The sequence below is a fragment of the Mauremys reevesii genome, linkage group 2, assembly GCF_016161935.1.
Source record: "Mauremys reevesii isolate NIE-2019 linkage group 2, ASM1616193v1, whole genome shotgun sequence".
NCBI lineage: Eukaryota > Metazoa > Chordata > Testudines > Geoemydidae > Mauremys > Mauremys reevesii.
In genome coordinates, this window is record NC_052624.1 from 135,550,474 (window position 1) to 135,568,545 (window position 18,072).

The 18,072-nt window shown below is 44.9% G+C and overlaps 1 protein-coding gene across 9 annotated transcripts in view; it reads left to right on the forward strand.

The window, feature by feature from the left end:
• FBXL7 (F-box and leucine rich repeat protein 7) overlaps nt 1–16,694 on the forward strand; it is a 373,947-nt gene extending 357,253 nt beyond the window's left edge. For 8 of the 9 annotated variants that reach the window (XM_039525487.1, XM_039525488.1, XM_039525486.1 and 5 more), the window contains one exon: nt 6,639–9,005. In XM_039525487.1, the coding sequence (XP_039381421.1) occupies nt 6,639–7,375 (737 nt within the window). In that variant the 3' untranslated portion in view covers nt 7,376–9,005. Of the gene's footprint in view, nt 1–6,638; nt 9,006–13,245; nt 13,334–13,445; nt 13,595–16,609 lie in introns of those variants that run through there. The other variant, XR_005594277.1, reaches the window with a different exon arrangement.
• Nucleotides 16,695–18,072: the final 1,378 nt, after the last annotated feature.

Below are 18,072 nucleotides of genomic sequence, written 5' to 3' on the forward strand. Positions count from 1 at the left end.
TTCCAGTCACATCTTCCTATTTTGAAGATGTTCTTCTTTGCTGTCTTGCTGCATGAAACATCCAAACAAACAGGGGAAATTGTGCATTTGGCAACACTGTGTACAGTCAGTTCCATGGTTTTCCTACTATAGTGTAAGTGAGGGCTTGGCTACACTTAAAAATTTGCAGCGCTGCAGCAGGGTGTGAAAACACATCCTCTCCAGCGCTGCAAATTGCGCTGCAAAAAGCGCCAGTGCAGTGTGGTCAGCAGCGCGCGCGCGCAGCCAGCTCAGCGCTGTACCCCCCACAGGAGGGAGAGTGAGGACAGAGCTGGGAGAGAGGGAGAGCCGCTGGCTGGCGACACTGCTACTTGCGCTGCCGCGCTTGGCGCAGCGCTTGTAGCTTGCCAAAGCCTAAACAAGGCTGTTGGTGGTAACTGAAAGAGGTTTAATAAAGGGAAGTGAGCAGGAGCTGTCTGACTAATTGTCAGCATAATAGCTAAGATGTAATTGTGTTGCTTAATATGAAACCTTTAGCCTCTTTGGTTTAAATTACCCATGCGTAAATGGAGGGTTATAATATTAAACTAACTAGTTATAATATCCGTATGGTAGAAAGGTCGTATTTGAACATCAGACGTTTCAGAATAGCCCTAACCTCTATAGAGGACTAAACCAATACTCTTGAACTTTGGGGGTGCTTAAAATCCAGAACTAGGTTTTGCATCTTCAGCTAGCCTTTGTTTTTTGGAGCTCAGGAACATTCTGCTCTGGAGTTTGACTTGAGCCCACTTCTAAATTAATTTTCAAAGTGTTTGTTATATAGGATACTTATGAAAGTGCTTCGAAAACAAGATCCCATTATTTCTCCTTCCTCTCGACGGCTGAGTATTATTTTGACCTCCTCTTCACTGCCAGCCTATGGTGTGTGAAGGGCTGCTTGGCAGTATGCCATGCTGTGTAATGATCTTGCTGAGTAACGTCACTGTTCAAATGCTTTGCACCCTACTCTGTCCTTGCCGGCATATGCAAAGAGAGGTGAAATGCATCTACCTAAACAAACCAAATGCAACCCGATAGGGCAGGGGTCGGCAACCTTTCAGAAGTGGTGAGCCAAGTCTTCATTTATTCCTCTAATTTAAGGTTTCGCATGCTGGTAATACATTTTAACGTTTTTAGAAGGTCTCTCTCTATAAGTCTATAAACTATTGTTGTATGTAAAGTAAACAAGTTTTTTAAAATGTTTAAGAAGCTTCATTTAAAATTAAATTAAAATGCAGATCTTATCAGTTTAGTGCAGTGGTTCTTAACCTGGGGTGCACGCACCCCCCTGGGGCAGGGCCAGTGCAAGGATATTTTGCAACTTAGGCAAAACTTCCACCTTGCCCTCCCCCCTTGCACATCAGTTCATTGAGGGGCAAATTCCAACGAGCCTTTATAGACCCCAGGGGCCAGCTGTGCCCAGGGGCTGCTCCCCAGACCAGGTTCCCCCCTCCCCTCCCCCTGAACTCCCCTGGAGGGTGCACAGCCCCCCCGCGAGCCCTCCCCACCCCACCCAGGTGGCCCCCACTCTGAGTCTACTCACTGGCTTTGCTGAGCTTGGGCTGCTGCAGCAGCTCAGCAGGGAGGAGCCGCCTTCTGGAGGCACTGGAGAGCCAGAGCGTCCCGCTTGCAGCAGCAGCGAGCCCCAGCCATGGAGGAGCCGGCGCGGTACAGGGGGGCAGCAGCCCTGCAAAGATGGCGGTGCCACTAGCAGGTAGTAGCTGCTCCCCCCACCCCTCCTGCCCAGGCTGCGGCCTGGCACCCCCCCGGGGGCTCCTGCAGGCTGCAGTGGATGTATGTGGGCGCCAGCCCCCATGTGCCCCCCGGATCTCCCCTCGCCTAGGGTTACCATATTTCAACAATCAAAAAAGAGGGGAGAGCCCTGCCCTAGCCCCGCCCCCATCCACTCCCTCCCACTTCCCACCCCGACTGCCCCCGTCAGAAACCCCAACCCCCCCTGCTCCTTGTCTCCTGACTGCACACTCCTGGGACCCCTGCCCCTAACTGCCCCCCAGAACCCCACCCCCTACCTAAGCCTCCCTGCTCCTTGTCCCCTGACTGCCCCCTCCTGAGACCCCCCCATCCTAACTGCCCCCCTAGAACCCTACCCCCTACCTGTCCCCTGACTGCCCCAACCCTTATCTACACCCCTGCCCCCAGACAGATCCCACACCCACACCCCATCCAACCATTCCCCTCCCCCTGACAGGACCCCCAGAACTCCCGACCCATCCAACCCTCCCCCTGCTCCCTGACTGCTCCCCGGGACTCCCCTTACCAGGCCCATGCCAGTCAGATGCTGGCTGCATGTGGAGGCAAAACTCCACGTAGAGTGCTGAGGCAGCAGGAGGGGGGGAGCTGTGGGAGGGGCAGCGGCGGCTCACACTTCCGGGAGCCGCAGAATCCGAGTGCGGTGAGGGGGTAGCCAGGGAGGCGCGCCTACCCTCTGATCTGCTCTAATGTGTGTCTCCGGGGCTATCAGGGCCTTGCAGGTTGGGGTTCCCAAATCTGGATCGTACGGAGATTCGGGTTCATTTCTTGTCACCATTAGGAACCAGCCTAGACCTTCCAGTTGCTGTTTCCCATTTCTCTTTACATCCATTTCAAGAAGGGACTGGCTCTGCCCCCATCGTCTGAGGGACAGGTAGCCCGCTACCCGAATATCTGGGCCATCAGGAAACTGCTTCTCCCTTGTGAGTTTCTGGGGGGGTCACCAGGAAGAGACACCCTGATACAGAAGGGTCATGTGGGAGATGAGGGGAGAACAGGGCTTAGGGGAAGAGAAGGGGATTAGCATGTGTAGAGTTTGTAGGTGATACCCCAGGAACTGGAGGGGAAGATTGGGCTGTACAAACAATAGCTCTATGGACGGCTCCTATTCAAGCCACAGTTCCTACTGTCTTCTCATCAATAATCCACTCCCTTTCCTCATGTTTTTATCTTTGCAAGCAGAGTAAGAGGGGATTCCTGTTCCAAGGAGCTTGCAGCCTAAATAGAAGAAGTGCTCTGCAAATGTGCAGCTCTGCATGAGCGGTGTTTAAGAGCCAGGGGTCAAATTCTGGTCAGCCTCTGTGCAGGTGCACAAGTGGCAGAGGGTACAAAGAGGTTCCCCTCCCTCTTTAGCCTGTGCACAGGGACTAGGTGGGATCCTAATGGGGAGATTCGATGCTTTTCTCTCCTAGAGTCCCTGTGGAACCTAAGTGCCCGTAAGGGGCCAAGAGTGAGGGAGGCACTAGTAGAGCATAGAGATGCGAGAATGCTCCTTCTTCAAGGCTGATGCAGGACACACACCAGAGTGTGCTGCTTGGGGGCCCCCAGGAGGAATTCTGGTTGTAATGTTCTCCTGGCAGCTCCGACAGCTGCAGTCTCTCTCTGAACGTAATGTGTCTAGCTGGACTCTGATGGACTCTTGGCCAAAATCTAGCCCAAAATAATGAGATTCTTCTGTGATTAAATGCTAGGGGCAGTTGAAACAAAAAGGCTTGGGCCTACACATGACGTGTGGTGTAGTAACAAGCATGAAAGCTTGGGTGGGTGTGCTGTGTGACATAATGGAGACCTTGGCAGTCTTGGTCACAGTAAATGGTCTATCAATATGACTATGAAAGTCTAGATCTCTTTGACCCAATAGAAAACCGAATTAATTCAAAGAATTTCACTTCCATATGTTTAATTCAGCCTGTCTCTTTGTTCTTAAGGGCTATTCTTTGGCACTGGTAAGATATCAATACACCTCTACCTCGATATAATGCTGTCCTTGGGAGCCAAAAAATCTTACCGTGTTATAGGTGAAACCGTTTTATATTGAACTTGCTTTGATCCACCAGAGTGAACAGCCCCACCCCGCCTGGAGCACTGCTTTACCGCGTTATATCCAAATTCGTGTTATACCGGGTGGCGTTATATCAAGGTAGCGATGTATTTTAATGTCAAAAACAGGCATCCCTATTAACTATCAGAGTTTTCCACAACATAAATAAATAAACTCTCAACATCCACTCCTTTAGCAGGCCTCAGATAACTCCAGGAGCTGTTTGAGCTTGACTGCAAACTATTATCTAACATATGCTGGCCAAGGTTCTTTCATTTCACTTGGAAGTTTCTCCTGCCTTTTAAATTAGTTACATTTCCTCTATGGAAAAATCTTGCTGTATGAGGGTTTGTTTTTATATCTTTATTATTTGGGACAGAAAAATTGTTACAGACCCAGAAAAATGTCACTTCACTTAAAAAAAATAGTCTATAATCAACATGCACTCTTTTCTTCTGGTGGAACCATTCTGAACACCCTTCCCATCAAATACCATATGCTGTAGCCAAAGTAACTAGACAACAAGAAGATGCTGAGCCTGTCAAAACTGTGATCACATGGCCATGTACAGTAAATCCAGCCCTGCGGGGAGACTTTCAACCTTTTCATTTTCATATCAGAAATGCATTAGTCATTCATATGTCCCTCTTTCTCAAATATTCCACAGGCAGAATTTTCTTGTCCTTCTCTCTGTCTGCAGACCTTTATTCTCACTATCCTAATTTTAAAAATAAATCCACATCTGTTTGTAAAGAGTCCACATTTATACCACTGTCTTGCAGTCAGATTCGTGCAGAGAGACCCTCGTGCTCACGCCAAACTCCACTGACATAAGTGGGGCTCTGCCAGGTTGCCAGCATCCACTTGTGCAGACCCAAGTGGAGGAGTAGGCCCTTGTGCCATCTTCTGTTGTCTAGTCTAAGGAAGGTTTACATGGCTGAACTCCAATTGTATCGCTTCCCTTTGGAACTCTCCTTGCATCCATTGTGTGTGTGCGTGTGTGCGCGCCAGGTTAGATCATTTGTTCTCATTATAAACCAGACCGTTAACTGCAGGGACACGAACCAGAATATCTAAAAGAGAAAAGGCGGTATTGATTTTCTGAGGACACTGTTGACTAATCAAAATGGTTCTCCCTGTCTCAAGGTCCTAGAGCTTCCCCCGGTGCTGTGCAGTACTTGCCACTTGCACTTTGTGTGAGATTTCAGCTAAACTTTGCATCTGTTTGACGAAAGCAAAAGTCTAAATCAAAACTCATCCTGCAAACCTAGTATGATGAGTGCATAAATCAAACCGGCAATTTTTGAGGGTCCTACAGCTCTAACGCCACCTCTAATTTCCCTGCTTTACTTGTTTCCTCCTGGCATCTACACTGATTTTCTTGCTTTACTTTTCCTCACACCCCAAAGGGCCTGTGCTGCATTGTCCTGTCTTCCTTGGCTAAAGACTGTAGAATGGAACACTCTGCCCGTAAGCAGTCCAGATGTGTCACTACAGAGTTAATGGGCTTTAGGGTGACATTTGGTGCTTTCTTCCTCTACCCCATCCCTCTCTCAGGGAAGGACCATGCTTCCTCTGCTGCACTCCTTAGTTCCCCATGACCGTGAGAAGGACGAAATGAGAGAAATGCACTTGTTCACGTCAGGGCTGAAGCTGGTCCCTGGACTGAATTCCTGGTAGCTCTGTGTTTGATCCTATGGCTGGCTGGCTTGGTGGTTAGTGCTCTGCATTATTATTATTTATTTATTATGGAAAATAAGAAATAAAAGGTCCTCTGCTTAATATAATGTACTTTGAAAGGGAATCACAATGGAGAGGGAAGAGGTTAGCACTTGAGCGCTGCATGTGATTTTCCAGATTTTCTCCACTGGTTGTGTTGGGTGAGGCTGGTTGTGTTGTTTGAATGTAAGATGCCATGACATACAATATTATTGTGATCCAGTTGCTAGATGGGTGTCACTTGGTTACTATCCCGATTTGCATCAGTAGGGCAGACCATACATTTCTGTTCCCCAAACATTCGCCCATCTGGGCCTGGAGGTTTCCCTTTTGTTTCTTGCAATGCTTGAACATAATATGGGTTCTGATGCTGGAACACCAATTGGGGACATGTCTACGCTGCCCCACAGTTTGGACTCGGTGGGTATGAATAGCCGTGTGCACCAAAGTGCTGAGCTGTAGCTCCCCCATGTTGCACTACGGGCACAAACTAAAAGGTTGCTAGCTCATGTTAACATCTCCCTGTCAGAAATGGGCTACATTAATATAACCTAGGGACCTTTTAATTTGCACCCACAGTATCCACAGGGAAGTGATACAGTGCAGCACTTCAGTGCACACTGGTATTCACATTTGTAGTTTGAACTGAGGGGCAGCATAGACATGCCCTAAATAAATCAGTGATGATGTCGCCACAGTACAGAGAACAGTGTGTGATGTGCTGTCCAAAACCATTACTGGATTTGTGCTGGGGTAACAGAGATCAAAATCTGTCCCTGCATAAAGAAATTGAGGGCCATGATCTGACCTAATTTGGGACATGGACAAAACCACACTTGTGTGGTTCTGATGTTGTTTAGATTACTGGAGTAACTTTATTGACTTCAGTGGAGTTATTTAAGATGAATGGCTGCTGTGGCAGAACCTGGACTAGTGTCTGTTTCATCAAAGTACTTTCTGGGGTCTGGCAGCACTGAGATGCCTGCATAACTAGCTGTGTGTTGAGGTCTGCAGTTACACGCCAACCTCCCCCATCCTGCCAGAGGAGTTGCTTTGCAACTTATTAACATTGTGTTTTTCCATGTAGGCTGTTCCAAAGTGACATGCATTAGTTTGACCCGCGAAGCCTCCATCAAGCTGTCCCCATTACATGGCAAACAGATCTCTATCCGCTACCTGGACATGACAGACTGTTTTGTGCTTGAGGACGAAGGCCTGCACACCATCGCCGCACACTGCACTCAGCTGACTCATCTGTACCTGCGCCGCTGCGTCCGCATCACCGATGAAGGCCTCCGTTACCTAATGATTTACTGCACATCCATCAAGGAGCTGAGCGTGAGCGACTGCCGCTTCGTCAGCGACTTCGGCATGCGGGAGATCGCCAAGTTGGAGTCGCGCCTGCGGTACCTCAGCATCGCACACTGCGGTCGCATCACAGACGTGGGCATCCGTTACATTGCCAAATACTGCAGCAAGCTGCGCTACCTCAATGCGCGGGGCTGCGAGGGAATCACGGACCATGGCGTGGAGTACCTCGCCAAAAATTGCACAAAACTCAAATCATTGGATATTGGCAAGTGCCCGCTGGTCTCAGACACCGGCCTGGAGTTTCTGGCCCTGAACTGCTTCAACTTGAAGCGCCTGAGCCTGAAGTCATGTGAGAGCATCACAGGCCAGGGCCTACAGATCGTAGCTGCGAACTGCTTTGACCTGCAGATGCTGAACGTGCAGGACTGTGAGGTTTCCGTGGACGCTCTACGTTTTGTTAAACGCCATTGCAAGCGCTGTATTATTGAGCACACCAACCCCGCTTTTTTCTGAAAGGACACTCTGCACCTGTTGATTAAAAACATTGATGTATAAACACATGCTCCCACATACAGTACCTAGATTTTCTCTGTATGGCTCGTGGGAGTCAGCTTTCTTGTATGGTGCTAGTGAGGTTTGTTTTTTAAAAAGAATATTTTTTGTTTTAAACTATCACTTTTTTATTTGATTGGGTCTCTGTGGAGATGCTTCCTTAACCTAAAAGCAGTGAGTACTCCACAGCACCATGGCAGTGCTATACCCCTGGTAGCCCTGACGCTTTCCTAGCCTGAACTAGCTCTCCAAAGGGAATAGCACATAATCACTCCCTTTGAGGTGCAACTTGAGCAGCATTAAATCTGAGCTCCAGCTGTGCTCAAGAAGCTGCAGAGGCACTATTTGTCTCGAAACCCACCCCCCAAATTCCTCCAACATGGCTGATGCAACACCACCTTGTCTAAGTAGCATCTTCTCGGAAGTCCCATAACCATGTTCCTTTCAACTGAAGAAATGGCCGCTGTTGAGCAAAGAATTGCAGTATCAGTACTGCCTCATATGGTTGAAGACTGTTAGTCTAACAGGTGTTACTGTTATAGCTGCTCTCTCTTGCCAATGCAATCAATTTTGAGGCTTACCCCTATTCATTGTCCCCTTCTTTCCCTGAGCATGTGATCATTTCATGATTAGTTGCCAGAAGACTGTAATGGAAGTTCTTCCCCACTTATTTCTGGCAAGTCCCATCCAGTCCTTAGATCTGAAAGCCAGACTCATTAGAAGTGATGATATTTTCAGGCAGGCCCCCTGCACATGATTGACAACTGATTCATATGTTAGGCTCAATCACTGTAAATGTCTCTGCTAGAGAGATGTGGGGAGGAAAACGCTCTGTCTGGTTTTCATAGAACAGTAGCTGCATCGTCTCCAGACAACATTAATAATGTCACTGAGATGAAATGAAAATCCATGTGTTTTAAGAACATACATAATCACTAAGGAAATAATCTGTAGCCACACTCACACAATGTTTAAAGGCAAAGCTGGCAGGATGTGTCCTACTTGTGAGAAAAGATCTTTAGCCTGTGCATATTGCTTCTCCGTTTGTCAGTTTGTGTATTTTTTCACTTGCAAGATATTGTGGTTTCATGGGCAAACTCATTAAGCATCCTTCAGTTCCCTCTGAATTAAATAATACTGTCCAAAAGAGACGAGGGGTCGGAGCCAAAATGATTGCGGGGAAAAGCTCTTACAGCTGCTCATTACCACTCTGTCACTAATCGGTGTATGTTAGGGAGTGGTGCCATTTTATGTCAATTAACATCAGTTTAGCTTCCTTTTTTTACAAAGCTGATTTCTCAGGAGGTTGCACAGTGGATTTTATCCCAGCTAGCTATTCTCTTCACCGTCCTCAAGGAGAGTGAAGCTGTTGAATCCATTCTCAAGGTTGGTGTGAATTTGGCTGAGCCATTTGCACTCGAGGTCTCATTAGTGACATTTAAGTGTTTATAAAAAGTTGCTACCTTTCTGGCTATGCTAAATTGAATGAATACTGCTACATGGTTTTTAAAGGCTCCAATGTCTTCAATTGGCCTGTACTGTGTGAATCTCACTATAAAGCCTTAATTTACTACCAAGAAATAAAGCAATATATTGGTAACTGACAAATATGGATGGTCATTTGAGCTAATCAGTTAACTTCTGGCTGAGCATGGGGAGAGAGACTTAAGATATTCCCAAAGTTTAGTTTTCTTTGGTTTATTAGTATGTGAGTGGACATTTCACTAATAGCTCACTGTCAATTATAATTCAGGATTTCCTCCAGAAAAGATTACAAGAGACAGTAGTAATGGCCTCACATATCTGTTTATAATTTGCCTTTGCTCACTTTGCTCACTTGATCTGACTTGATCTCAAAATGTAGCTGGTGAGTGATAAAGTATTTGAAACTAATGCGAGTATATCATTACATTAACAAGAAATTCTTGAAGGTAACCTTCATTAGTTTAAAACCCATTTTAAGGTTCACTTGATCTTAAAAAATAAAGAGAATAAGAATACAGAGCACTTGAATAATATGAGTAACTGTTCCCCATTGACTGTACAGTTCTACCAAGGGTCAGGTTCAATACAGACACATAATAACAATTATTCTTCACACTTCACAAAGTCCATTGTTCTGGATGTGTATGGAAGATGAATGAAGACTTGCATCCTTAGTCTCACATTTTAAAATAATCAATCTCAAGTGGCTCTGATCTGAAGTGCTATGTCATTGTGAAGCTACAATTGATTTCAAGAAAATTTCAGTGTAATTCATTGATACTGTTTGTTGCCTTATCGTCTAATCCCCTTCACAGGTCTAATGATCCTGCTGCAAACAGGTGCACCAAAAGCACTTGATTACTATATGTGAGGGAGTGAGTTTGGGTGCAGAGGAGGGGTGTATGTTTGTGTGTGCATGCTGTCTTTGCTCCAGATTCAGATTTGGTGGAGATTATACATTTTGAAATGAATTAAGATAAAAGATTCTTTAGTCATAAAGTTCAGATCCAGATGTTGAACACAAGATACCTAACTAGCTGGACCACTGATCTGATTCAGTATGGCAGCTCCCATTTCTGACCGTGGCCCCCAGATGATTCAGAAGAAAGAACAAGAAACTCCATAATGGTCAGTTATGGAATGGCCTACAGGGAAAGTTTCTTCCATCAGAGGCTATCTTATGCTTATTGAGGGTGTGTGTAACCCTCTTTCAGCTAACCCCATTTTAGATAGTGGCTTCCTACAAACCATATATTCTGGTTCAAACCAATGATCTGCATTTAGGTGAATTTTTCCTATCTCTAGAATTAAGTAAAACCAAAATTATTTCCCTCAGTGGGAATGGGGAATTGGTATGAAGTTCAACATTTTTGTCTTTGCAGGTTTTGTCTTTATACTGGAAAGTCAAAAAGTTAATAAAAAGGAGTTAATTTTGCTAGCATTGTGCTTGCAGTCTATCAAAACTCATATGAAAAGGAGCATATCAGTCATTTATGAAAAGTACAGGTTGGTCAACCCTGCAGACCAAAGTGTAAATATAAAACATTGGTAGAGTTAGTAGCACTGCCTATGAAGTTTGTCCGATATTTCCCATTATAAGACCCTGTTTTCAGTGGTTATAGCTTTGCCAAGCTAACTATCTGGGCTGAAATTTTCCATGCTAGGTATCTGCCTCAGGCTGATTTTTTGGGGAAAATTTCAGTCTAAACAGTTCAGCCATATCCCAGAACAAGGCTAGGAGAGAACATATTTTGCTTCCCTGGGCATGCTCAGCCCTCTCACGGCTCTTAGTGTTGACCACACTGTACATGTGCCATTCCCACAGAGCGAGTGGGCATATTCCTATGCAGGGCTATGGGGCAAAGTTGGACTTTCCCTGTAATTGCTGCTCCTAGCTGCTCTGTGTGCTGGAGTGAGGCTGGGCACTCAATGACCACACCCCCTCATCCCCGCATAACTCAAGCAGCATGAGGAAGAAACCATCTGCTTTGAATGCAGAGGGGACAAAAGCCAGATCACAGGGGAGGGAAAGAGTAGATTGGGACAAGGAGTCTGGTGAGACTGGGACTGAGAGAGTAGGAGTAGAGAAACTGTGACCAGAAGTTGGAGGGGAAAACAGGGGCTGGCTGGGAAAGGAGAATGGGATTGGGAGCCAGGGAAGGATAGGACTGGTTGGGCAAGGAGACTGGGAGCTGGTGGGGAGAGGAAGCGGGAATGTTTGGGCAAGGAGACTGAGACTGCGAGCCAATTGGCTTAGGGGAGAATGGTGGAGATTCCTGTGGGGAAAAATAGTATGTGATCATGGAATTAAAGGCTGTATCAAAATGAATATGTAAATTACATTCCTTAAATTACACTGAAACTTTCTTGAAATAAATTGCAGCCCCCAAGGGAAATGAATTCAGGTTGTACAGCCAGCCTGGCTTCAGGCACCTGCTGGCTTTGGAGTGCTGGACTATGGAACCTGAATGTTCTTTTAACACGGTTTTTTTGTGTTCTATATTAATAATTCCAGAACAACTAGAGCAATGGCCAGCAGCAACACAACTGTCCACAAATGCCTTGCCTGCGTTAGTCCTAGTGGAGGTTCTGCCAGGTTATGATGGAGATAGAGACACTTTGAGTCTGTTCAGCTCTTGCCTTCTCTGTTGAGATTAACCCAGTTGACAATCATAAACGGCAGTGCATTCTTGTTGCCAGAGGTCTCAGCCCAGCTCACAGCTATCCACATCCCCAAATCCACGAAAGCTGCTGTCCAGCCATTATAGGATATTGACCAAAAGTCATTAGCCTCCACAGAAGTAAGCCATATTTTAAATTGGGGATGACCTAGGTGTAAAAATACCCTAGCAACTGTTTAAGGAGAACATATGAAATTCTGGAATTATGGTGGGCAAACTTATTCCTCCTGGGCACTCTCAGTAGTATAACTTTATATTCCAAAGAAGAAAATGGCCATCTTGGATTTAATAGATACATTTACTGCCAGTAAAAAGATTTTTTTTCTGAATTATTTGTCTTTATTTGTCTTCAACAGTCAATATACCTTTGGAGCTGATTCTCTTTATTGACTTCAGTGAAGTTACTACTGATTTACACTTGTGTAAATGAGATGCTACAAGGAAAATGTGACAGTAAAATCAAGCCCATAAAGGAGCATATTTGTTTTTGCAGCTTATTTTAGCAATATCAATGTAAACATTTTGCAATAGGGCCAAAATCAACACCGCTTCAGTTTTGACTCTGACAGGCTGAAGAAAATCAGAGGCCATTTTTGAAGGGATAATCAAAGGCAGGTTCAAATTACTGCCAGATAATACGCATCTGAATTCCAACTTGACCTAAAGAAAAATATTTATTTGACTGAATAACAGCACTATAGCCATTAAATAAAATTTTCCCAATAAAATATCTAAGATATTTGTTTTCATGCTCCCCTGCGGTATAGTAGCTGTATTGTCTGGAGCAATTTTCTCCTGCATGTTTTTTTGTCTTCAGTATGTTCGGTCATTTCCCCTGTCCTCTGGATGCTCGTCATTTTTGATTTATACTATTAATGGAAACTTTTTTCCAAATGGACTCCACTAATACAGATTTTAAAAATATTATGATTGTAACAATCCAGTTGGCCACAGTTTCTCCGGATTAAGCCATTAAAAATACAAAAGTTACCAAACAGCCACAGCAGAGATTTGGAGACCAGAAAGATGTTTTTTCTAAAAAATAAATAAAAACAAAGCTATTAAAAATAACCCCCTTCCTCATAATGAGGAACAGAAATGAGAGCCATGATTTCTAATAATGTATTTGTGTGCACTGTGTTGGCAATGATTAGTTTTCCATCCATTTTTTAAAGAAATTACGTACTGAAGACTCAAGCTGATACAAATGGATGTGATGGGAAACATAAATAATAGAAAGACAAGCAAAAGTACTAGTGCCAAGGGGAAATTTGTATATTTAACAAGGTCTTCTTGCATTGTCTGATGTTCCATCCCGTCACCCCCACTCCAAAAAAGTCAAATGTTTAATGGAAAGTAAATATTGCTGTGCTTGACTGTTTTTCTTTATTCTAGGTCCATTATTTCATGTATGTACCTGTTAATACAATTGCTTGTGAAGTTAAATGATAAAGATCTAATCTTTGGCTAGATAAATTATCAGTTGAGAAGAGAGAAGCAGAGCTAGCTAATTAGTGACTTTTAATTTGTTCCTTTTACTGTGTTTTCAGATGTTATGCCCCCTTTTCATCTATAGTATAATTTGAGACTCTTCACTGGAGGACTGTTGTTACAATAACAAGACATTCAGTTGTTTTCTGATTATTAACATTTATATTATGTTAGCACCTAGGAGCTTCAAACAGAATCACACAACACTCAGCAGTGTGGAAACATATAGAGAAATACAGATCTGTCTTGACGTGAACAAATTGTAAGCTGCTCAAGTCTTGTTAGTTTGTTATAACTTAATATTTTGTTTGTACATTTGTTACTTTTAAAAAAATGACTTGTCACAAACCACCTCTCCCCTCCCCATCATCCAGGTGCCCCAGGCAGCTTGATACCCTGTGAGCATAGCAATGTGCACGCCTTCCATCCTCTCCACTCCACAGAAATAGATGCATGATGGGCCATAGTCAGTTAGACAGTGGCTGTGCTGCTGAAGGCGTCTATAGGCACCCTAATGTGAAAGGTAAGTGGTAAAGTTTACAAAGAAAACATGAATTTTTTACAGAATTTTAAATGGTACTTTCCTATGGATTGGGTTATTTCACTGAATGTGTGTATTCCCATAGTGCAATGAAACAAGCATCATTTTGAGATAAGGTGCTCAACTTGATTTCCTCACATTTCAGCATTAGTCTGATAACATTTCAGTTCCTTTTGATTATCTTGCTGAGGTTACTCATCATGGGTATATCTACACCGATAACTGCTGTGTTGTAGCAAACACATCATTCTACCTTTACAAAGGGCTATCTGTAAAGTAACTTTTTACTTAAACCCAGTTGAACCCGAAAAGGAGGTGGCCACATTTTTTCAGTTGTCATTAACCTAAACAACATGCATCTGTTTTTTATGGTATTTAATACTTCAATCAGCTGTAAGGAGCAAAGGCGGCTCTAGCTTTTTTGCCGCCCCAAGCACAGCAGTCAGGCAGCCTTCGATGGCTTGCCTGCGGAAGGTCCCCAGTCCCGCGGCTTCGGCGTACCCACCGCCAAATTGCCACTGAATCCACGGGACCGGCGGACCTCCCACAGGCAAGCCGCCGAAGGCAGCCTGACCACCGCCCTTACAGGGACCAGCAGGGCGCCCCTTGCGGCTTGCCACCCAGGCACGCGCTTGGACCGCTGGTGCCTGGAGCCGCCACTGGTGAGGAGCCAGGTCTTTAAACACTCCAGTCCTAGTACAGAATTCCTCTGGTGAGCACACGCACACACACACACTCCCACACACACCCCTGTGTTAGCTGCTGTAGATTTTCAACGTAGCAAAAGGTTGAAGATCTGGTCCATTGGGTCAATCAGCATAGCTCCATTGTCTTCGCTGGAGATATGCCAATGTACACCAGCCGAGAATCTTAGGCCCTTTATGTGGATAATGAGACTATCCAGCTGCATTAAACAGCATGCAATTCAGTGTTGGTTTTTACTTTTGAAGCCCTACATGGGTTGGTACATACCTATCCCTTAGGCTGCCTCTCTACCTGTACCACCATTGCAGTAGGTGGAGGGGTATGAGCTATAGCTCCTTTACTCTAGACAGAAGGAGGAAGCTGCCAGCAGAGTGTTCTCTGTGTGGGTCCTCAACTCTGCACCATGTCTTCTCTTGGCCTCACAGAGCCCGGATTTGTTAGATCTCTGAAGAGGCTGAGAGGCCCGTCTTTTTTCCCAGGTATTTGCGGAGCTGGAGTGCTGAGGGGGCAGGCAGGGTGATGCCACTCTGATATTATAGTCGTTTATTATGTGGTGGATAAGTTGGGGGGCATTTGATTTGTGAGGGGATTGAGCTGTCCCACTGTGTGGTGTTGTATTTATTATGTAAGATAAATAAATCGTACATAATAAATACGGTGGGGGGGGGTGATTTATTCTCCTGATTTGCATATTTGCCAAGCAGATAAAATAGCTTGTTTTCAGTTATGTGTAGAGCTCTCTACTGAGAACTGGACTGAAGGCACCTTCCATATAACTAGCACTACAATAACTAGCCCTCAAATTTGCCATATAAATTAACGGTTGAACGAGCGTGGGACTAAATTACCCTGCTGGACAGACACATGGGGGCTGTGTGTTGAAGCTGGTATAATCAGTCCCCAGTGCTGTACCAGTTCGGATAGTGACAGCTTTAGCAGTGAAGTTTTCTCTCCAGTTCCTTCTTGAGTACTAACCTCACTGAAAATGAGTAAAAGTATGAAACTGGTTATTTTTACCGTGATTTTAGTGTTTCCTGTTTCTCCTTCTTTATTTTTATTCTTTTAGATCATCTTATATTAAACAATTTGGCAATGATGAAAATCGGTAGAAAGGCTGTGCTTTAGTAGGGTAGTTCGAATTAATTTCTCAACACATAAGAGAGGCCCACATGCAGGGAACATGTTATCTCAAATCCCCTTTTATTTATGAAACACCAGAAGGGAAATTAACAAGTACTGTCAATGGTTTCCTTTCAACGTGCAGTTTTTAAAGGAGTTTTCTTGCATTAACCTATTAAGAGTGACATTTCATGTTTGTATTGCCTTAACAGTACACCTCTTACCATAACACCTCTGCATTACTCTCCTGAAGACGCACTGGTTTTGTGATTATCACAGAACTGAAAACAAAACAAAGAATGTGGACCAGCTACTCTAATCTAAGTTTTCGTACTTCATCCATCATTAGATATGATAGGAAATATTGAGATTTTACTGAAAAAATATGAGAACTTTCTACTGCCTGTTGTTGCATCTAGAGTGGGACTGGGAAGTGTATCTGAAATCTTGGAGAGCACTATTAGCATAAATATTCGGATTCCCTATTACTATAATACTGAACCTTGTTATGCTAGCAACATATTCGTGGTGCAGAAAACCCCAGTAGCAAGAAGTGGTGTACCCCATGTAACTGGTGGGTGCATGATGTCTAGCTGCACTTCCAGCATTTACCTGGAATCATTCTACCCATCCCTGCTGATGTCAGAAACCCGCCTCAGCCACCTGTTAGTAGATATCAAGCCACCGAGGACAACGCAGAACTCAAAGCTTTTCTGAGTTGAAATTACCTTTTTGTGGTTTACCCTCTTCAAAATATTTATAGCCATAGAGCCTTAATGTAGACAGAGCATCTTATAGAATCATAGAACTGGAAGGGACCTTGAGAGGTCATCTAGTCCAGTCCCCTGCACTCGTGGCAGGACTAATTATCTAGACCATTCCTGACAGGTGTTTGTCTAACCTGCTCTTAAAAATCTCCAATGTTGGAGATTCCACAACCTCCCCAGGCAATTTATTTCAGTGCTTAACCACCCTGACAGGAAGTTTTTCCTAATGTCCAACCTAAACCTCCCTTGCTGCAATTTAAGCCCATTGCTTCTTGTCCTATCTTGTCCTTATGTTTCATTAACTACATTTGTAGGCTCAAATGTATATTTTAACACCTCCTTTGGTTCTTGTCCCAGTAGATTGATGATCTTTTCTCCATATTGTCCTTTCCTTTTTCCCTTCCAGCCTTCGGAGAGTTATTTTCATGCTGCTGACAGATTTTGTGGTATTCTGCCTGCCTGGACACGGATGTTGCATATGATTAATGACTCTTTACTACAACTTCAATAAGACCATTTAAGTGGCAGGCAGTCAAATCCCCTGACTACAATGATTGACTGCAAGTGGATTTCCTGTACTTGTCCAGAGGGCCAAATTCTGCTCACATGTATGCCAATGTCAATCAGAAGTACCTGCACTGACCTGAGTGAACGTATTCCTGATCTATACCCATTTAACTGAGGTACAAAGTTTAAGTCCTTTATAAAATTACAAGCCAAATTCAGCTATTTGTTATTAGCTATTCAGTTATTCCCCATTTGAAAATTAGATAATTCCTACTGGTAGCAAGAAAATCATGTCCTACCCACATCTCAGCCCCTCCAGTTCCCATTGGCTTCAATGTAAGTTATAGCCACTATCACATTTTTTGCAAAACAGGGGCCTGATTTTCAAAGAAACTCCAAAGGTTCAACTTTGCTCTACTTCTAGCTCCCTCTGAATTTATATTCCAGTAGGTGCAGCCTTGCAGAATAGAGATGTACTGTGGGCAGTCTCATCTCATCCAGCCAATGGATGAAACACAAGGTCTCAGTATTTGACTGAGGGCTTGTCTACACTACAGGACTATTTCGAATCTACTTAAGTCGAATTTGTGGATTCGACCTTAATAAGTCGAATTTGTGTATCCATACTAAATACACAAATTCGAACTTCTGAGTCCACATTCACGGGGCCAGCTTCGACTTTGGAAGCGGTGCACTGTGGGAAGCTATCCCACAGTTCCCGCACTCCCCGCTGCCCATTGGAATTGTGGGATTTCCCCCCAATGCATGCTGGGGGGAAAAATGTGTCGTCATTGAACCGTCAATCCCGCCCTCCCTCTCTTCCTTGAAAGCGCGAAATCTGTTCGCGCCCTTCTCTGGTCGGTTACAGCGCGGACGCCACAGCACTGCGAGCATGGAGCCCGCTGCGATCATCGCTGCACTTATGGCCGTTGTCAACTCCTCGCACGTTATCGTCCACCTCTTCCACAGTCAGATGCTGAGAAACCGGGCGAGGAGGCTCCGGCAGCACGGTGAGGAGTGGCGCAGACCTCTCACAAAGCAGAACGCCGGGCAGTGGAGATCATGGTGGCAATGGGTCAAGTTCATGGTGTGGAACAGCGATTCTGGGCCCGGGAAACAAGCACAGACTGGTGGGACCGCATAGTGCTGCAGGTCTGGGATGACACAGAGTGGCTGCGAAACTTCAGGATGCGTGGACACTTTCCTTGAACTGTGTGACTTGCTGTCCCCTGCCCTGAGGCGCCAGGACACAAGGATGCGAGCAGCCCTGACTGTGCAGAAGCGAGTGGCCATAGCCCTCTGGAAACTTGCCACGCCAGACAGCTACCGGTCAGTAGCGAACCACTTTGGCGTGGGCAAATC